General features: G+C 37.0%; 1 protein-coding gene across 6 annotated transcripts in view; it reads left to right on the forward strand.

The window, feature by feature from the left end:
• MTA3 (metastasis associated 1 family member 3) overlaps positions 1-17,629 on the forward strand; it is a 155,343-nt gene that overhangs the window by 47,976 nt on the left and 89,738 nt on the right. For all 6 annotated transcript variants that reach the window (XR_011076632.1, XM_068564747.1, XM_068564749.1 and 3 more), the window contains exon 5: positions 15,694-15,757. Coding sequence is in view for 5 of the 6 variants with exons in the window: in XM_068564747.1 (XP_068420848.1) it covers positions 15,694-15,757 (64 nt within the window). In the remaining variant the exon portion in view is untranslated. The remainder of the gene's footprint in view (positions 1-15,693; positions 15,758-17,629) is intronic.

Here is a 17,629-nt window from a genome sequence, read left to right on the forward strand (position 1 = left end):
TGAAGAGCCATATGCATTTATCACTTAATTGGAAGAAGCTAGAATATAAAGATTCATTTTGAGCTCAAGAAGTTATGTGGCCAGTCATAAGACTCTTGCCAGAACAAGAATCTGACAAATGGTTTTAAAAATGTATCCAAAACACGCAAGTATATTTTTAATTTACCCTCCTGATAGCTTGGAATCTGTTTATAAGTAATGTTGGTTTCCTTTAACAGATTGCTTGGAATGGAAAAACTAGTGAAGTATTTTTCATGTGTCATAAGGACTGAGAGAATATATTGAAATGTAATTATCAAGACACCCCTTTGTTGAACATAGAAATTATATAGAATATACGATCATTCAGTCATGTTGAACACATTTCCTGAGTATATTCTCAATTAGGGAGCTTGCTAACTGCTTGATAAATAAGACAGCGTTCCCCAGCTTGTAAACTTAAGGAGTTTACCTGGTGGCAATTCTTTTGAATTACGAGGAAGAGATATAGACATTTGAAGCATTTGTTTTTTTAATTTTTTTGTTCTCCAAGTTGAGAGGGAGTAGTGTGGAGCCATATTTTCTCATTTATGGCTCTCATTTTCAAACAGCTGAATGGATTTAGGGGCAGTCTCCAGCCAAAGCACAAAGCTGTGCTAACCAGCCCTCATGCTGATGTAGCACAAGTGCACGTTGGCGTGATCTTGACATTTTGCTAATGTTGACGTCATGCCCTATTTATCTGTGCTTTAACAGGAGAAAATTACTGAAGTCCCATTGTTCTTTGGCAGCAAAGAGGGGTAATTTGATGAATACTGGTTTTTTATTCTTAGGGGCATTATTTATTTATTTATTTATTTATTTAATTTATGGCTGTGTTGGGTCTTCGTTTCTGTGCGAGGACTTTCTCTAGTTGCGGCAAGTTGGGGGCCACTCTTCATCGCGGTGCGCGGGCCTCTCACTGTCGCAGCTTCTCTTGTTGCGGAGCACAGGCTCCAGACGTGCAGGCTCAGTAATTGTGGCTCACGGGCCTAGTTGCTCCGTGGCATGTGGGAATCTTCCCAGACCAGGGCTCGAACCCGTGTCCCCTGCATTGGCAGGCAGATTCTCAACCACTGCGCCACCAGGGAAGCCCTTGGGGGCATTATTAAGTGCCCAGAATTTCCTTGGTGCTGTATGGAACAGAGGAGAAAACCTGACTGAGGCATTCCTGAGGTCCTTTGTAGTTTGTGAGCTATAATACTAACTGGGTGCTACAAGCTTCCCAAAGTGGCAGGGAGGCAACTCTTCCTTCCTTCTGATTTCATTGGAAGAGAATGAATAGGACCAGGACTTTTCTGGGTAGAGTTAGTGATTTACCTCTCTCTTGTTGAGGATTTGTTTGTATCTGTCTTGTTAGGATAGATAGGATTTGAACATGAGAATTCCTTTGGAACACTTTTTGGGGTGAAGGGGAGAGACAGCATGCTTCCTGCACAGTGCCTTAGGTCATTAATAATAGATTATATGCTGCGTGGGATATAAAGCACTATAAAATTTATTGTTATGCCAGCTGCTAGACCTGTCACTGTGTGTGTGTGTGTGTGTGTGTAGAATACTGTGTTCAGTTATATAGAGCCCATGTTTATTGAACTTGGCTTTTAAAAATTCTAACATTTATTGAACCTTTATGATAGGTGTTATTTCAATTGCTTTACATGTATTTTATTTGATCTTCCCAATGACTTTGTAATGTAGGTCCTGTTATTATCCTCATTTTACAGATGAGGAAACTGAAACACAAAAAGGTTAAATAACTTTTCAGTCTCAAGGCTTTTAAATGGCAGATTCAGATCTTGAACTCAGATCATGTGGCTGCAAATATACAATATTATGATATATACATGACTCTAAGTGTTAAAAAACATCAGAGACAGAAAGACAGCTATTTAGAAGCTTGTTGAATAGATAGGCTCTTTGATTTTCTATTTTTTTCCCATAATTTTTCTATTTACTCAAGTCAAATGGGCAGAACTAAATTAAAAACTGAGTCAAGCATACAAACTATACTATTTTACAGTGTTAGAGATATAAATAGCGACTGGGAACTGCCTACTTGATTGGGTGCTTAAGTTTATGGATGTGTCTTATATATGGTCCAATGCCATTTTTCCTTCATCTTGAACACACAAAGCTTGGCTTTTTAAAAGCTGCTAGTTACAGCATTGTATGTGTAGTGATTAATACCTCTTCCCTGCCTCTGGTGTAGCTAGTTAGTCGTATTTAAACAGAGCCCATCTTTTCCTGCTTGCCAACCTTGGGATCTGGATTACAGCCTTGGGAGTTATGCTTCATTGTGTCTTAAAAGCATTTCCTTAGGTACCTCTTGATTAGTGGCCTCAATGTGTCCTATAGTAAGGGCTTTTGGACTGGATGATTTGATCTCCAAGTCTTGTTGCAAGGAGTGAGTGGTGATAGAGAAACCATTATATCCATGTCGTTAGACCTGGCCCTTGCTCAGAGCATCACTGGTGAGCGTCCTGTCTACCTCATTATTTCACCTCAAGAAAGTCCAAAGAAGCTCTTCCAGAACCTAAATTTAGTGTCAGTAGTAGAATAGGTCTTGAAGACCTAGGTGCACATAGTGTTCAAGCAGTCTCGTAATGGCAGTATGCTTCAGAGAAAGCCTTACGTTCTTTTCCTCTTAAACAGTTTTTAGGTTAGGATTCCAGAGTATGAACATCATCATCACCATAATCACCATTATTGCTTCATAGAAGACTGGCTGCAACCACAGTTTGTCGTGAACTTTTCTTGGTTTAAGTGATGCCATGTTGCTTCTACATTGTCTCCTGCCCTCCAAAATGAGGAGCTTTCTTAATTCAGTTGAAAAAGTATCTTTAGTGGCTGTTAGAAATCTTGGGTTTTATGTATAATTTCATAGGTTCTTCATATGTATAATTTTTAGATTCTTCAAGTCAGACATCATCTTAGAGTGTGAGATTCTAGAAGCTCCTTAGTATGTCCTGTTTCTCCTTTTTCCTGCCTGCTGTGGAGCACAGTACTCAATGGCCAGTTAGACTTTGAAGCTTGCATAGTTTCCATTTTTAAAATTTTTGTTTGTTAAGGAAATAAAAGTCATCAACAGATAGTAGAATAATCTCCTCTCAATTACTGCTGACCTTAAATGAAGTTTTAGATTGTGTGCCTTTCTCTTTTCATGAAAATTAAAGATTGATACATGGAATCACAGGTTGCTTAGGACTCTGAGGGAGAGTGACTCAGAGTCAACATCAAGCGTTTACATGGAGGGCTAAGCAGAGGATAGGAAATCTGTTTTGTGTACATATTATTTGTCACCAAACAAAATGAATTTATAAACCATATATAGCAACCATGAGAAAGGGAGAAACAGAAAAGTTTCTAGCCAACAAGAGGTATTTGGGGGATGGAATACTGAAGTTCTTGTCTTAACACTCAGTGTTGATGAGGGTGGGGAAATAGATAACTCTTCTATATTCGAATGTTAATATAATCAGAGAAATCAAACTTTAATGTGTGAATATCCTTTGACCCAGCAATTCCACTTTTTTGATTTTATCTAACAGAGGTTCTCATGTAAGTGTGTAGAAATATATATACTGATATGTATATTGCAGAATTGTTTTGTTTTATTTTTTTAGTTAAAGATCTTTTTGCAAATAAATGAGGTCATTTTCATTCATAAATATGAGTCAGCATCACAAATGTAAGTAGGAACTTGGTATTTGATAGATTTCAGGATTGCACTACTATCAGAAAATGCAAGTAACTTTCATATTTATGCTTTTCTATATTTCTACTTTGTCTGGAATGAAAACACATTAGATATATATATATATATATAGATTATATATATTAGATATATAATGGAAAAAGTATTATTTAAAAGTTTGTACATTGGGACATTAGAGAGGGAAAATGCCGTTTTGCATCCATTTTAATCCCCTGCCTTGCGTGACAACCTGGCTGGTTTTTTTGTTTTTTTTAAAAAAATATTCATTTATTTATTTATTTATCCATTTTTGGCTGTATTGGGTCTTCGTTTCTATGCAAGGGCTTTCTCCAGTTGCGGCAAGCGGGGGCCACTCTTCATCGCAGTGCGCGGGCCTCTCACTGTCGCGGCCTCTCTTGTTGCGGAGCACAGGCTCCAGACGCGCAGGCTCAGCAGTCGTGGCTCACGGGCCTAGTTGCTCCGCGGCATGTGGGATCTTCCCAGACCAGGGCTTGAACCCGTGTCCCCTGCATTGGCAGGCAGATTCTCAACCTCTGTGCCACCAGGGAAGCCCACCTGGCTGGTTTTGATGAAGACAGAATAGATGGGAATCTACTAAAAACTAAACTCCTCTTTATTCTCCCTTCCCCAGTAGTCGTAAAGTACAATAGAAACGTTAGCTACTGTTACTATTTGATAGCAGACCTGTTTCTAATTTAGGGGTACATTTTCCAAATGTTTTTGTTGCAAAATGCTGTTTCCTTCAAGAATTATTCTGTCGGTTTATATTCCCACCACAGTATATTATGAATATGCCCATTTTGCTGTTTCCTCAACATCACTGCATATTAAAATTTAAAAGTAAACTTTTATTGTTTATTTTATGATAATGGAAGAATTATAATTTATTGTTGAAATGGGAAAAACACACAAAAAAGACACACACACCCCTGTAATCCCTCCACCCAGCAGCACTGACATTTTGGTGTATCTTCAGTGCATTTTCATTCCTAATCTTATGTGCATTCTTTGGATTTGGGCTGCACATTGTTGGAGTTTACTCAGAATGGCAGAGGAGCTACATTCCTTGTGTGCAGCTTCCTCCCGTTAAGCAGTGCTTATTCTTCAGTGCTGCTATTGTCATCTTTGCTCTTTCTAGGTTGGTTGGTTTGTTTTTAAATATGTGAGAAATTTGGTAGGAAAATGAATGATGGAACAGCAGGAGGAGGGGAGGAGGACAGTTAAATAAAGGCTGGAAAAATTCCATTCTTGAGACATTAATAGACATGCCTGATAGGTTTGATATATATGAAGGAGCAGAATGAATCTAGAGTAAGAATACTTTGGGGAACTCCCTGGCAGTCCAGTGGTTAGGACTCGATGCTTTCACTGCGGGGGGACGGGGTGGGGGAGGGGGACGGCACAGGACTTAAGATCCCGCAAGCTGCAAAAAACAAACAAACAAACCAAAAACCAAAAAAAGGAATACTTTGTTACTCAGGGAGGGTGCTCATTCAAAAACCAATCCAAGTGTCACGATCTTATAATGGGCAGAGATTTCTTAATTAAGATCATGAAGATATTCTTCTATGTTTTCTTGAAGTTTCCACCTTTTATATTTAGGTCTGTTTTATGCATATGGTGTGAAGAGAGGTCAGTTAGAAAATTAAGTTTAAAAAGGTACTATTTACGGTATCATCAAACAATATCAAACACCTAGGAATAAATCTAAAGAAAGACGTCTAGGGCTTCACTGGTGGCACAGTGGTTAAGAATCCGCCTGCCAACACAGGGGACATGGGTTCGAGCCCTGGTCCTGGAAGATCCCATATGCCACGGAGCAACTAAGCCCATGCGCCACAACTACTGAGCCTGCGCTCTAGAGCCCGCGAGCCACAGCTACTGAGCCCACGCACCACAGCTACTGAAGCCCATGCGCCTAGAGCCCATGCTTCGCAACAAGAGAAGCCACTGCAGTGAGAAGCCAGTGCACCTCACCAAAGAGTAGCCCCCGCTCGCCACAACTAGAGAATGCCCGTGCGCAGCAACAAAGACCCAATGTAGCCAAAAATAAATTAAAAAAAAAAAAAAAAAAAAAAGTCCGCCTGCCAATGCAGGGGACACGGGTTCGAGCCCTGGTCCAGGAAGATCCAACATGCTGTGGAGCAACTAAGCCCGTGAGCCACAACTACTGAGCCTGCGTCCCACAACTACTGAAGCCCACATGCCTAGAGCCCGTGCTCCGCAACAAGAGAAGCCACCTCAGTGAGAAGCTCTCACGCCGCAACGAAGCCCCAACGCAGCCAAAAATAAGATAAAAATAAATTAAAAAAAATAAAAGATGTCTAAAAAAAGGGAAAGATGTGTAAAAACTCCACACAGAAATTACAGAGTATTGCTAAAGGAATTAAAGATTAAGTAAATAAATGACAATAAGTCTGTTTTTCCCAAATTGATCCAAAGATTCAATGTAATTCCAAAGAAAAGCTTAGCAGAGTTGTGTGTGTATGTGTGTGTGTGTCTGTGTATGTGTATGTGTGTATAAATTGAGAAGCTGAGTCCAAAATCTCTGGGAATCGAAAGGACCAAGAACATTTCAAAACATGTTTTGTGTACTTCTGGATGTCCCCATAGACCCATTCAAGAGGGCCTTTGTGAGATCAAAACTATTCTCATAACAACAGTAAGATGTTATTTGCCTTTTCTCCGTGTTGATTTTGCAAAAGCAAAATCATGTGCAAAAGCAATGGTGGGTAAACTGCTGGCACCAAGTCAGCAGGAATCACGGCAGTGTCACCAAACCGTGCTATAGTCATCACTGTATTGTATGCATTTGCAATTAAAAAGAAAAGAAAAAAAAGACAAGTTCCACTTAGGAATGTTCTTGGCCAAACAGTACAATTTATTAATTTTAATAAGTCTCAAATGCCTTTTTTTAAAAATTGAGGAAAAATTCACACAACAACATGTTAACCACTGTACAGTATACAGGGTACAATTCAGTGGCATTCAGTATAAAAAATTCAGTATACTGAACGTTGTGCAACCATCACTTCTCCCTTATTTCAAGAGATTACACATCTTCATTTTCCGATGTATGTAAGTCAAATCATTATGCTGTACCCCTTAAACTTATATGGTGCTGTATGTCAATTATACCTCAATAAAACTGGAAGAAAAAAAAGAGATTACACATCCTTTTAATGTTCCATGTGCTGAAATGGGAAGTATGCATAAATTTCTGCTGCGTATGAAAGTGTGATGATAATTTTGAGAAAAAACTCATGGGCTTGTTTGAAATGTGAGCTAAACTAGTTACCTTTTTCACGGAACACCATTTTTGCCTGAAATAACCACTGAGAGACGAACTGTGGTTATTGAGACATGAGTATTTGATGGATGTTCTTTGAAAATGAAGTAAACTAGTTACTCATGTGAAAACCCAGTTGTCTATTAAGCCAGACATTGAAGAGATTTGCAAAAATGTAAAATAACGCCACTGTTCTCGTTAATTTTTTGGGGGGAATATAGTAATTATTAATAACAAATATTTGCTAATATGTTTATTTTTATCTTAAATTAATTAATTGATGTTAAATTTTTAGTTTTAATTTCTATCATGGTAAATATTGATAGATGTAACCCACAAAGGCAAAAGTTCATTGAGGTTCTCAATAATTTTTAGGAACTTAAAGAGATCTTGAGACTAAAAAGTTTGAGAACCATTGATAAAGTCAGTCTTGAAGAACAAAAATGTTAGAGGTTTATATCATTCGATATTAAGACACTTGTATAGCTACAGTAATTAATGTAGGGTAGTACGGGTAAGTGGATTGTGAAATAAACCAGTGGAACAGAATAGAAAAGCCAGAACAGACCCGCATATATAGTACAACTTGATATTTGATGAAGGTGCCTTTACAGTGTAGTGGAGAAAAGTATATGGTGCCAAATCAGTTGGGTGGCCCTAGGGGAAAATAAATGAAGGCTTCCCTTTGTCTCTCCCTATCTCTCTCCCCCCCCACACCCCCGCTATTTTTTTGTTGATGAATTGAGGATTTTGTTTCTCACCGTTTGGATTTTGCTGATTGTATCCCCCTGTGTTCAACCATGTTCCCCTCTCCCTCATATTTCTCGTGAATTGGTAATAGAGGACGTGGTTTCCTTCATTCCTCCTGCCCTGCCTCCTTCCTCTGTGGGGACGAGTGAAGTACAAGAGACAAAAACTTCTTCATAGGTGGTGGTGTACATTAGGAGGTATATAATCTCTCATTTCTGGATGTTACTGGCATTTATTTGATGCTTATTGCCTGGAGTTCCTTTAATCACAGTTGTTATAGAGTGGTGATATTCTGATTATACTGTTCTTCTTCATATACTAGTTGGAAGGCTTCTGTGTTTTTTGGTTATGACTCTTAATTTTAGTTTTATGTTTTAGTGTGTAACAACTTACAGCAGAGGCTATCAACTTTATCAGACTCAACCTCTCTTTTACATATTTTTTAATACTTCCTATGCTATTCTGGAATGAAATTCATAGATAATTTTTACTACACATGTGATACATAGTTTGGCTTGGAATTTAATTTTGGGTTGAAGATGACTAACCCCATTGTCCTCAAACATCTATTGTCATTGAAAGTAGTTTTATATCACATAGATTCTCCATACTCTGCATATTACCTGTTTTTTCCAGCTTTTAAATCTTAGAATTCTCTAATCCATTGTATCCTGAAATTTCAGGGATGCCTCAATGGTGAGGATATTTGGTAGATCATTTTATTCTATTTTATTTGTTTCTTTTTAAAGCTTAACGGTTAAAAAAAATATATTTATTCCTCCTTTTATTATTATTATTATTCCTCCTTCTTTCCTCCCTCCCTCCCCCCTTCCCTTCCCGCCTCCCTTCCCGAAGGCTTCTTAGTTGTGGCATGCTTGCAGGATCTAGTTCCCAGACTGGGGATCAAACCGGGGGGCCCCCTGCATTGGGAGCGCAGAGTCTTACCCACTAGACCACCAGGGAAGTCCGTGTTGAGGCCTTTTAAAAATCTTCAGAGAAAACCAATTTTGACAGATTTATGTTTATTGATAAATAAGTAGTAATGCTAAGTTTTAAGTATATAAGTAATAAAAGAGAACTCCACTGTGGATTAGCAGTCTCTCTCCAGTTTGGCTACTAACGTTAAAGAAACTTACTTGGAATCTTTAAAACAAAATTCAAACAAAGGCAGTTTTCTTCCTGTACATTTCATTGTGCCAATATTTTTATTTTAAGATGTTAGATTTTTGCAGTTTTCTTCGTATCTGTAAACAAAATTTAAGTTAGCCAGAAGAGTGCTATTGAGACTATAAGTAGTGCTACTTAAGAGATGAATGTAACATAAAGATAGTTATTTACTTAGTATGCTTAGGCTCTTAGGATTGCTAAGGAGAAGGAGGACTAGAGGAAGAACACAGAAACTGGAGAAAAATCATATCACAATTTAACATTTTAAAGTCTACATGTTTAGCACACTTTTTCTTGAATGTTGTGTTTATACTATATAATCTTTCCTTTGAAATGATCAACCCTATGGGTTGAAGTGTTTTCTTCTCCAACTAAAATCATAATGCAGAAATGCATTGGGCTGTATCACAGGATAGCCTACATATTGTCCCGAGTACTGGTGTTCCACATGGTTGTGGAAAGAAATGCTTGTGAGATTTTCCTAGTAATCAAAACAATTTGTTTGTCATCCTGTCTTGGAGAAGAGGAGCTTCCTAATCCTAGCACCTTCTTTTGAACATTCTATTTACTCCTAGTTATAAAAGGGAAAAGTGGCACCAAGAGAGGATTTTTTTTCCCCTTGAATTCCTCTTTGATAGTTTCTTTCATGTTTGTTACCAGATCTCCAGGATCATGGGTTAATAATAACTTGTTGCTTTGCTTCTTTCCACATGCCACAAACGGAAGGGGCTTTCCAAAACACTGCTTGTCATGTTTCTTCACAAAATCCATTGAGCTATCACATTAAGCTCAAACTTCTCTTCTTGGCTTTTCATTCTTCTGTCTTACCTACTCACACAGATGTTCCAGTTTCTGTTGTGTTTTGTTTCTTGGAGGCCTCCTTTAACTTCTGTTTGTAAACATCTGTTAAAGTATTCATCGTATTAACAGCAGAAAATGTATCTTTGAATAGAAATATTTGAAAGTTTCTAGGTTTCTTTTAGCTCTTTGTCCTCTTCCTCCTTTTTATAATCTAAAAATTCATAAAATTATATTTTTTTGCTTATATAGGCAGTCCTTAAATACTTATTACTAAGATACAGTTAAGAAAACCATGGTTCATCAGCTCTGTAGTGTTCTCAACCAGGGGCAATTTTGTTTCCCAAGGGACGTTTGGCAAAGTCTGGACCGTTTTGGCTGTCACACCTGGGTGTGGGGCTGCTCCTGCCATCCAGTGGCTGTAGGCCAGGGCTGCTGCTAAATGTCCTGTGCACGTAGGACAGCCCCTGCAGCAAAGAACTACCTGGCCCAGAAGGTCAGTAATGCCAAGGTTGAGAAAACTTGATGTCGTGCCACCATAAATAATTATTGCTCCCTTGGTATGTATAATATTCGTGCAAATTTATGCACTTTATCTAATTAGGACCCCCCTTCACTTCAAATTTAAATTTCAATATTTTTTAAAGTCGTACGTATGTATTGGGTTGGCCAAAAAGTTGGTTCGGGCTTTTGGTAACCTGTCCGGGAAAACCCGAACGAACTTTTTGGCCAACCCAATATATAGCTGTCTGGTATTATCCAAGGCAGTCATGTGCCTGGTTTCCACCTTGCAATCATTTTCAACTTCTCTGACATTGACCTTGGCATTTATACTACTCTGATACTGCTACTGTTCATTTCTAAAAATTTTAGAAATCTCTTCACTTTCTCTTCTCCATTCCCTTTCCTTTGTATTTCCAGTATATCACAATTTTGTTTAACTTAATAATCAGTATTTGTATTTTATGAATGCATAAATATTCCTCACATAATTCATTGTTGTACAATATTATGTTTTCCTTGGAGTTAATAATTGTTTTGCCTTTTCCTTTTGATTAGTCTTCTAAAATGTAAAAAATTTTAGTCCTTGCTTATCTGAAAATGTTTTTCACACTTGACTCATGATTTGTTTAGGCATATAATTCTGGTTTGGAAATAATTTCCCTCAGAATTTTGAATCTTTTCGTTTGACCTATCTTACATTGCTGCTGTTGAGAAATGTAAGCTTATGAAAGCATTTTGGATCTTTGAACTTCATTAATTTTTTAAAATTTGTTCATTGTATTCAGTGGATTAAATGTTGTATAAAACTGTTTGCTGAATTTCCAATCACAGAACCAGGCATGGTTCTTTACATGAAAAAATGCTCAGAATTCAGTTTGTGGCTAATATAAGACTCATAAGACCAATGACACAAATGCCCCCTTTTTTTGGGGGGGGGGTCTTAAAAAAAAGAAGCATTTTATTTTGGGATACTTTTAGATTTACAAACAAAGCTGCAAAGATGGTACAGAGAGTTCCCGTGTACTCTTCACTCAGTTTCCCCTAATGTTGATGATTTATATAATCATTACATCTTTATCAAAACCAAGAAATTGACATGGATGTATTACTATTGACTAAGCTCCAGACTTTATTCAGATAATGCCATTCTTTTTCTGATGTCCTTTTTCTGTTTCACGATTTACCCTGACATTTCATTTAGGCATCATGTCTCCATAGTTTCCTCTGGTGTGTATCCCAGTCTTTCCTTGTTTTTCATGACCTTGACAGTTTTGAAGAATAATATATATATATATTATATATATTTTTAATAATAACTTTATTGAGATATTGTGATGGTTAATTTTATGTGTCAACTTGACTGGGGCTATGTGAGGCCCAGATAGCTGGTTAAGCATTCTGAGTGTGTCCGTGAGGGTGTTTCTGGAAGAGATTATTAGAGTCAGTAGACTGAGTAAAGCAGATTGTCTCCCCACCTCCCCCTCCCCCCCCCCCCCCACGTGGGGGAAACCTCTTCTAACCAGTTGAAGATCTGAAAAGAGCAAAAAGGTAGAGGAAGGGAGAATTCTCTCTCTGTGTGACTGACTAAGCTGGGACCTCGGTCTCCTGCCCTCAGACTGGGATTTACAGCATCAGCACTCCTGGTTCTCAGGCCTTTGGACTTGGACCAGAACTACACATTTTGTTTACCCATTCATCAGCTGATGGAAATTTGGGTTGTTTCCACTTCTTGGCTGTTATGAATAATGCTGCTGTGAACATCCGTGCACAGGTTTTTGTGTGGATGTATGTTTTCTTTTCTCATGGTATTACGTACGCTTAGGAGTGGAATTGCCGGGTCAGAGGGCAACTCTGTTTAACATTTTGAGGAACGGCCAAACTGCTTTCAGAAGTGACTGCACAGTTTTATATCCTCACCAGCAAAGTATTAGGGTTCCAATTTCTCCACATCCACGTCAACACTTCTTATCATCTGTGTTTTTCATTGTAGGCATCCTTGTGGTTTTCTGTGAAGTGTATCTCACTGTGGTTTTGAGTTTGCGTTTTCCTAATGGCTGAGAATGTTGAGCGTCTTCCCCCCCGCCACACTGGCAAATAGTTTGTTTTTGCATATGTTAAAAATTGAAATATAGTTGACATACAACATTATGTTAGTTTCAGGTGTACTAAATAGTTACTTGACATTTGCATACATTATGAAATGATCACAATAAGTCTAGTAATCATCTGTCCCCATACAAAGTTACAATTAGGTTCATTGCTTGAGGTTCAGGGTAAAACAATTGGGTTACCTATATTCAGAATTTGATAATAGTTCCTTTAGTTTGCCGTTAGCTTAAAATTTATCATGCTTTTTCCTGTGAGCCAAGATTTGTTCAGCATAAAGGAAGCCAACACTTTAAATCTCTTTTTAAACTACTTTTATCAACAACTCTTGGCGTGGTGGTACATGTGTTAATTACATATTCATATTTACTTCATAAAATAATTCTGACTCAACCTCTTACTTTGTTAGCTGTTAATATATGTACATGAAAATTTGTGTCACATTTTCATTTTTAATGGGGGAAAAGGTACAATATACTACATTAAAGAAAAATTGAGAACTAAAATTACCTATTATCCTTTCCTCTTTGCATAAAATATACATTTCCAAAAATAATTTATATTTTAGATTGATTGGGATATCTATCCTTCTATTGGTTTTGTAATCATGTTGTGCCTCTAAAACAGTATAATCAATGTTTCCTTATCTCCTGATATAAATATGAAAATAATGGTTTAGTGATTAAATTCTTTTGTCATTTCAGACAGTATGGAGGCAACTTTATGCTATATTCTTTTTATGAATTTTCAGTGTCTGTTATCCTATAAAATTCAAGTGGTATCTATTAGAATAACATTTACAGCATCTGCTCCTCTCCATTTAAAAAAAAAACCTGACTTTAGAGAACTTAAAAAATATATTTTTTCTAGGTGATTAAGTATTAAATGTTAGAAATACTGCTTTGTCAGCAGTTATTGAGGCAAGAGAAGTAAATGAAACTATTTTTGGAAATCCCGTTTGTTGCTTAAACACTCTTGGATGTGTGAGCATGTATTCACAGGTCATAAGAGGTTCTTCTATGGCAGCTGTAGATGCGGTAACAGCAACAGAGCAATTTCCCTGCTCGTAATTCTGTCCTTTGTAAGAGCTTGTCAGGTAATTGTTGACTTTATGTGTTGTTATATGCATTGAAGTAATAATGTTAATTTTTCTGCTTCAGTAATATGCATGAATAAAATATATTAGAGAAGCAGAAAACCTTTATAGATCCTGGTAATCAAATTAGAGATTTCACAGGATAATATGGAATACCACATGCTCACAGAGAAATCTTTAATTTTTTAAAAATAAATAAATAAATTTATTTATTTATTTTTGGCTGCATTGGGTCTTCTTTGCTGCAAGCGGGCTTTCTCTAGTTGTGGTGAGCAGGGGCTACTCTTCGTTGTGGTGCACGATCTTCTCATTGTGGTGGCTTCTCTTGTTGCGGAGCACGGGCTCTAGGCGTGCAGGCTCAGTAGTTGTGGCGCACGGGCTTAGCTGCTCTGCAGCATGTGGGATCTTCCTGGACCAGGGCTCCAACCCATGTCCCCTGCACTGGCAGGTGGATTCTTAACCACAGCGCCACCAGGGAAGTCCCTGAGAGAAATCTTTTGAAGTGATAACAACCTAAGATGATTAACAGAGAAAGATGTTTTGATGAGAGGAAATCGTTTTTTAGATTTAAGGAGTATACAGTTGCAAAACGTTTAGTAAACTATAATTTTTTACTTATGTGTTAATATTTTACTTTTACAAAAGTTTTGCTTTTGGTAATTTTCTCCTTTGAATTGTATTTCACTCTGATAATCCAACAACAAGCTTCCTATTTAATGTATATTTGATGCATTTGTTTTTACATATTATTTCATGGGGAGCAAGTAGTGACTTCTGTTTAGATAATCAAATGACATTATGACATTTAAAAAATATTTTGTGAGCCCTGACCAATATCTGTAACTTGAATAGTCTATCAAAATTCTGTCAAATTTGTAGCTATACTGAAGTTTTCAAGCTGGGAGGATAATTTTAAAAGTGGTAATAAGTACAACTACCTGAATAACCTTGAGTTTTCTCAGGTCTAGATAAGCCTTTTTTACCTCATTTGTTTGTTTATTTATTTATTTGTTTATTTATTTATCTTTATTGGAGTATACTTGCTTTACAATGGTGTGTTAGTTTCTGCTTTATAACAAAGTGAATCAGTTATACATATACATATATCCCCATATCTCCTCCCTCTTGCATCTCCCTCCCATCCTCCCTATCCCACCTCTCTAGGTGGTCACAAAGCACCGAGCTGATCTCCCTGTGCTATGCAGCTGCTTCCCACTAGCTAGCTATTTTACATTTGGTAGTGTGTATGTGTCCATGCCGCTCTCTTACTTCGTCCCAGCTTACCCTTCCCCCTCCCCGTGTCCTCAGGTCCATTCTCTACGTCTGCGTCTTTATACCTGTCCTGCCCCTAGGTTCTTCAGAACCTTTTTTTTTTTTTAGATTTCATATATATGTGTTAGCATACAGTATTTGTTTTTCTCTTTCTGACTTACTTCACTCTGTATGACAGTCTCTAGGTCCATCCACCTCACTACAAATAACTCAATTTCATTTGTTTTTATGGCTGAGTAATATTCCATTGTATATATGTGCCACATCTTTATCCATTCATCTGTCGATGGACACCTAGGTTGCTTCCATGTCCTGTAAGCCTTTTTTAAAATAGACATTTCTTTTCCAAGCACACACCCAGCTATGATCAAAGGTAAATGCCATGAGACTTCAAGGTCCATGAATCTTATTTGCCCCTTGCTCTATAGGAGTTTCTTGTATTTAAATTTTAACTAGACTTTAGAGCAGTTTGAATAAAGGTAAGTTAGTTAGTCCTGATGTGAATGTGTATTATTTTAGGTTCTCATATGCAGTGGCTACTTTAAAAATTTGAAGGTTATTTCAGGCACTGGTTTGTATGGTGATGTCTTTGAAAATCCCTTGTATAAAATTACCTCATATTAACTCTTTACAGATTCAGAAACTAGCTCTTAGTCTGAAGATTGCATTGCACTCTTTTTTTTTCTTGAAAAATTAGGAAATACCTATAAAGTGTTTTATGTTACAAGGATTTACTGCCTAACACTGTTCCTTTCCCAGATTAGCCTCTCAATAAATGTCTACAAACACAGCCTTATTTTTTAGGTTACACAAAACCAAGATGGTAGAGAGTCCAAGTATATACATACATAGATTTTCCTAAAAGCCATCTAGTTTCTCAATACCACCTTTACATTTTGAATATTCCTAACTTTGTGTATATCATCACTGTGAGGGTGAGGTGGCCTTTATTTATTCACTTTTCTCCTCTTTCAACAGGGGGAAATGCAGTGTTGCCCTTCTGAATGAGACAGAGTCTGTATTGTCATATCTTGATAAAGAGGTAATTCACAATTATACTTGTTTTTGTTTTTCCCTCTATTTCATACGAAGCCCATACTTCTGTGTTATTTCTTCTTCTAACAAATTATTGCACAATGATAGCAGTATTATGGTAAAAGTATAATGACTGGACTGCATTCAGGTAATTTTATTTTTCTGGTTAACTGAGAGAAAAGTTGGCAAAAACTCCCATGTCTGTCTGTCTCTTTTGCTTGGTAATGAAAAGCTTGTAAAGTATAGCACATGATTTAGTTGGTAGTGGAAGAACTATTTTTGGCTTTATGAAATAAATGACTTCAGTATACTTGGTCCTCCTCCCTTTTTTTTCTTTTTAAATAAATAGCTTTTCTTTTAGACTGTTTGCAGATGAGATTTTACCATTGGTGGTCTGCTTTCTTTCCTTGAATCCTAATAAACTTCGTCAACTAAAAATATATTTTTCTGTAAACTTCAAGAAACATCTTAAACATTTTTAACAAGTTGAATTAGAGCAAGCACTTCATTGAAGGGAGGAAATTCTTATAAGCAAGACTATTCCACATTTTGCAGTTTTATGTGACTTTTATCATTTGTGTTGTGGGGAAAATATTTTACTATTGATAATGTTTCAGTATTTAACCTTTATAATTTCATAGTGTTTGTTTTCCCAAAATCTTTATTACACATAGGTTTTTTTTTTTTTTTACAGAATTAAAGGGACATATTTTCTTTTTAAAAAATATTTTACTATGCTCAAAATTGTCGTTCTCTTATCTCAAATGAAGTAAACATTGCCGAAAAAGATTGATACAAACATGTAGAACTACTATGTATTAGAAGCCTAATAAAGAAAACTAAAATGAAAATAAGTGTTCGAGGCAGAGAAAAGGTTAATAGACTCATGGAATTTGGAAAAGAAGGGTAGGGTTTGTCATCAGTCTGTCTAACAGAATGATGGATAATATGGGTAATGATGGTGCTCAGAAATTAGCTTTTGCTCACAGAAGCAGAAATAAAAAGAGGACATATTCAATATGTTTTAGTGTATTTTGTTGTATTTGGCTGTTAAGAGAGTGGTTTGTTTTGTTTTGTTTTGTTTTGTTTTGTTTTGTTTTGTTTTATTTTTGGCTGTGCTGCATGGCTTGTGGAATCTTCTTTCCCTGACCAGGGATTGAACCCAGGCCACTGCAGTGAAAGCACTGAGTCCTAACACTGGACTGCCAGGAAATTCCCTGAAATTTTTTTTTAAAGGTGATATTTATGCCTTCTAATTTATTAGCAATTTGTGTATGCTAAGGACTGTAGTAGATGAAAATTTGCAAAGATCTTTAGGATTTTTTTCCTATCCACTTGCTTTTTAACCACTTAAGTCCTTTATCAATCTGCTGTTCTTAGGGATAGGCCCTTTCAGGATATAATACAGAGAATCCTGCAGTAGGTCACCCTCAGAACCACGGTGGGAAGCAGGGACAAGACTTTGCTGGTTCAGATGATCTCCAGTGGTTATGCAGAATTCAGCTAAGGATTTGTGGCTATAGGTCATTTTATCCATTAGGTCCAGTAACTAGGGTGTTTTGCTCTTTAAGGGTCCATGGAAAGTTAGGTGGGTATGCCAGTGGTGGTAGCATGTATAGTTATGTTTATATGCCTACCTATAGGTACATATGAGTGTTTCAGAATTTAAAGGAGAACTGCAGAATTATAATTAATAGATATTTACTTGAATGTATACAGTGTGACATATTAGTAAATGGCATATAAACTAAGTTCTTCTATAGTTTATTTAATGTGAGATGTGTGTGCATTTTAATATTTTTGATAAATGTGGACTGGACACTAAGTAAGAGTGCCGGGTATCTATGAAGGCATCCTTACTGTTTGGTGGGGGCTTTAC

This window comes from Eschrichtius robustus, chromosome 15 (assembly GCF_028021215.1).
Source record: "Eschrichtius robustus isolate mEscRob2 chromosome 15, mEscRob2.pri, whole genome shotgun sequence".
NCBI classification, from domain to species: domain Eukaryota; kingdom Metazoa; phylum Chordata; class Mammalia; order Artiodactyla; family Eschrichtiidae; genus Eschrichtius; species Eschrichtius robustus.